This window comes from Gadus morhua, chromosome 2 (assembly GCF_902167405.1).
Source record: "Gadus morhua chromosome 2, gadMor3.0, whole genome shotgun sequence".
Lineage (NCBI taxonomy): Eukaryota > Metazoa > Chordata > Actinopteri > Gadiformes > Gadidae > Gadus > Gadus morhua.
The window spans coordinates 17135337-17138625 of NC_044049.1; the positions used below are offsets into that span (position 1 = coordinate 17135337).

Consider the following 3289-nt stretch of genomic DNA (forward strand, 5'->3'; position numbering starts at 1 on the left):
TACAAAAATGTATACAAAAAACATGTTTTTTTTCATACGTTTGCCTCCCTTTCAAAGTCTACTTGAAACTTCTTGCAATATATATCCATCCTCACGTATTGAACATTGCATTACCAATCAAGTTCATTCATTAATCCATTCGTCGCAATCCCTCCACACATAATCTCGTATCCAGCAGATCTGCTGGGCCGGATAGCAGAAACTTTAGGGGCGGAGTCACGACTTGTTTCCTGTTTCATTGCGATATTTTACTGAATTAATGTAATTTGTGTGACTGAATAAAGCTGTCAGAAGGGGATTTTGGTGATTCAATGTTATTGATTTGAAATCTTTACAGACGCTAAAATAAAGTGGACCTTGCCTTTTTTGTGTTCGCCCATTACGTGCCTACAGAGTACTGCCTCGAGCAACATGATTGGTCGATACACACATTAAGCGAAATACAGTCAACGCTCCGCCGCTGAGTCTTTAGTGCGACTACTTCCCCTATACCATCATCCAACATCAACTGTTTACAATTCCTGCAGCCAGAACAATTCAATAACGACATAATCAATAACAATTCCTCAATGGTTGAATAACAAACCATCCAATAAAAGATTCAGTCTGTCTGGTCCTGCTTGTGGGTTCGAGTCCCTCCGCCTTCCTCCCCCCCGGACCCCTCTGTGTCCCTGCCCAACGAGGCCCTCGGCCTCCTCTTCTCCTTGAACCTCCCAGAGTGCGACACCTTGACGTGGCGCCCCCTGGTGGCCGTGGTGGTCTTGTCTACGATCCTCTCTAGCCTGGCGTTCAGCTTAGAGTCCTGGGCCCCGTCTGCTGCTGCTGTGGCCGGCTGACTGGCGGTGGAGGCGGTGGAAGGGGAAGTGTAGGTTGGGCTGTTGGAGTTGGAGGCGTATTCCCCTGGGATCTCGTACAGAACCTTAGGCTGGGACCTCCTCTTCCGGAGGAAGGTGAGCTTCCACCAGCCCGCGGCTGGGTCCGCCATGATGCAGGGAGAGACAGCGAGAGACGGGGGGAGACACTGAAGCAGCAGAGAGAGGAAGGGCATACAGGTCTAGCCAGGCCCGGTCTGGAGGTGTGCACAGGCAGGGGGGAGGGAGGGAGGGAAGGAGGAAGAGTTAGAGATAGGTGGATGAAGGGAGGAATAGAATAAACAGGTTTGTAGAGGAGGGAGTGGTAGATGGAGGGATGGCACTAGAGAGGAAGAAGAGATATGGGGATGGATAATGGAGACCTAAAGAGATAAGAGGAATTTGCTTATCGGTCTGTTAGCAAACAAAGGAAGCAATTGATAATGTTTCTGTGTGCATGTACGGGATCCATGACCAATTGAGGCTAACCAGTGTGTGTCGGTGCATCATGCATGTTTCTATTCAGTCATGTGCTTTTAAATATTTCAGTGTTAATCAATAGTGACCAAAATGCTCTATATATGGGGTTGGATGCAAGAGCCTCTGGTTACTCTGGTGTGTGTGTGTGTGTGTGTGTTTCTGTGTCTGTGTCTGTGTGTGTGCTTTTGTGTGTTTATGAGTGCACATGTAAGTGTGCATGCATGACAATATTTTATACACATCATCGATTGCTTAAAGGAGCATTTCACCGGTGGAGGCATGAATATGTATTGAAATTGGGTCGTATATGTAATCGAATAATAAAATAAAATTCTAATTTGGTGCCGTCTTGACCGAGGAAAAGGCAGAAAGTGACTTTTTGGCGCTTGTGGATTGTAGACAACAACTCCCACCATGCACCACGATGCACAGCTTCGCTGGCCACTCCCGCTGATCTAGATCAGCGGGTCTCACCCCCTTGTGCCTGTAGTCTTACGAGAATCCTCCCCTCCTACAAAATCGTCATAATGCGTCATCTTAAACAGGAAGTGTTGGAGATCGATACGGATCTCTCCAGTCTCTCCAGAAAATAAGGGAATGATGCATGACCATTCAAAAATATAAGTGGGTTTCTAAAGATACGAAGCTTAATGGAAATGAGTGAAGTTTCCCTTTAAGTATAAATATTAGCGTTATTATTAAGGATTGTGTGTGTGTGTGTGTTTGTGAGAGAGTGAATGTGCATTTTTCGTTCAGTGAAAGTGATCAGCCTGATCGCATGCGTACACGTGATCATCCTGTGCCACTATCCACTATGCCAATAGTGGAGGCCATGGGTCAGACCCCTGCAAGATGGCGGGAGGGTAAACCACTAACTGTGAGACTAAGCCCGGCCATGCAAGCTACCCTGGACCGGTTTAGAGACTCTATGGCTGTTTGCTGCTCTTTGGTCTTGTATCCACTGTAGCCCTGTGTGCAGGGCGAGGTCATAATAGTCTGATAGTTCAGGGCTGGTTAATGGCAGCTGGTCAAACAGAAACTTCACCCATTCTCTCTCTCTCTCCCTCTCTCTCTCTCTCTCTCTCACTCTCACTCTCTCCTCACTCTCTCTCATTCTCTCAACCACTCATTTCTCCCTTTTTCTCCTCTCTATCTCTCTTTCGCTCCCCAGTCTTGCTTCTCCTTTCTTCCGTTCAGTCAATATGGTTAGCATACATGCAGGTTATTGTCTCCTTGTGTGCCTTTCGATGAAATTCTATACAACTTCAAACAAGGCGAGAGATAGCGGTTTTACGGCTTATATATCTTAAAGGCAATGCTGTGATTTTAGAGAGGCAAACAGGTGAAGCTAAACAAGGTTGTAATAAAAAAACATCTTGAAATCCCGTGGTTTTCATGATTACCATTACTCCTATGCATGCTATTGTGGTTATTGTTAGTTGTATTCCACCTCTTAATTGATGAGTCATCATTAATATTGCCTGTCAAACCATACCGACTGCTATATAAGTAAGCTATTTAAAATGATGAGCAGGTATGACATTATAGCCAACTTGGAACACAGCTAGTCCACTATGACTTAATGTAGCATTTTGCCATGCAAACTGGTAAAACATGCATCATTATTTGTTGTATTAGTTTTGTAACCACTTAATGGCGGTTGCATAAAGGTGGGGCCATGCAAACACATCAATTGTAACAGAACACCTGACCACAATACAGTGCCGTGCTAACAGGAGTGTATGTTTATCTGTGTTACTTTGTGTCAGTGGGTATGTGTGTGTGTGTGTGTGTGTGTGTGTGTGTGTGTGTGTGTGTGTGTGTGTGTGTGTGTGTGTGTGTGTGTGTGTGTGTGTGTGTGTGTGTGTGTGTGTGTGTGTGTGTGTGTGTGTGTGTGTGTGTGTGAAGGTCTGTGTGTATGACTGTGCAGGTCTGTGTGTATGACTGTGCATGTATAT

At 45.5% G+C, this 3289-nt stretch overlaps 1 protein-coding gene across 1 annotated transcript; it reads right to left on the reverse strand.

Moving 5' to 3' along the window:
• Positions 1-601: 601 nt before the first annotated feature.
• Positions 602-1074, reverse strand: LOC115533334 (proline-rich protein 15-like protein A). Its single transcript, XM_030343820.1, has one exon. It carries the CDS (start codon positions 1046-1048, stop codon positions 602-604), a length of 447 nt encoding a protein of 148 aa, XP_030199680.1. The 5' UTR covers positions 1049-1074.
• Positions 1075-3289: the final 2215 nt, after the last annotated feature.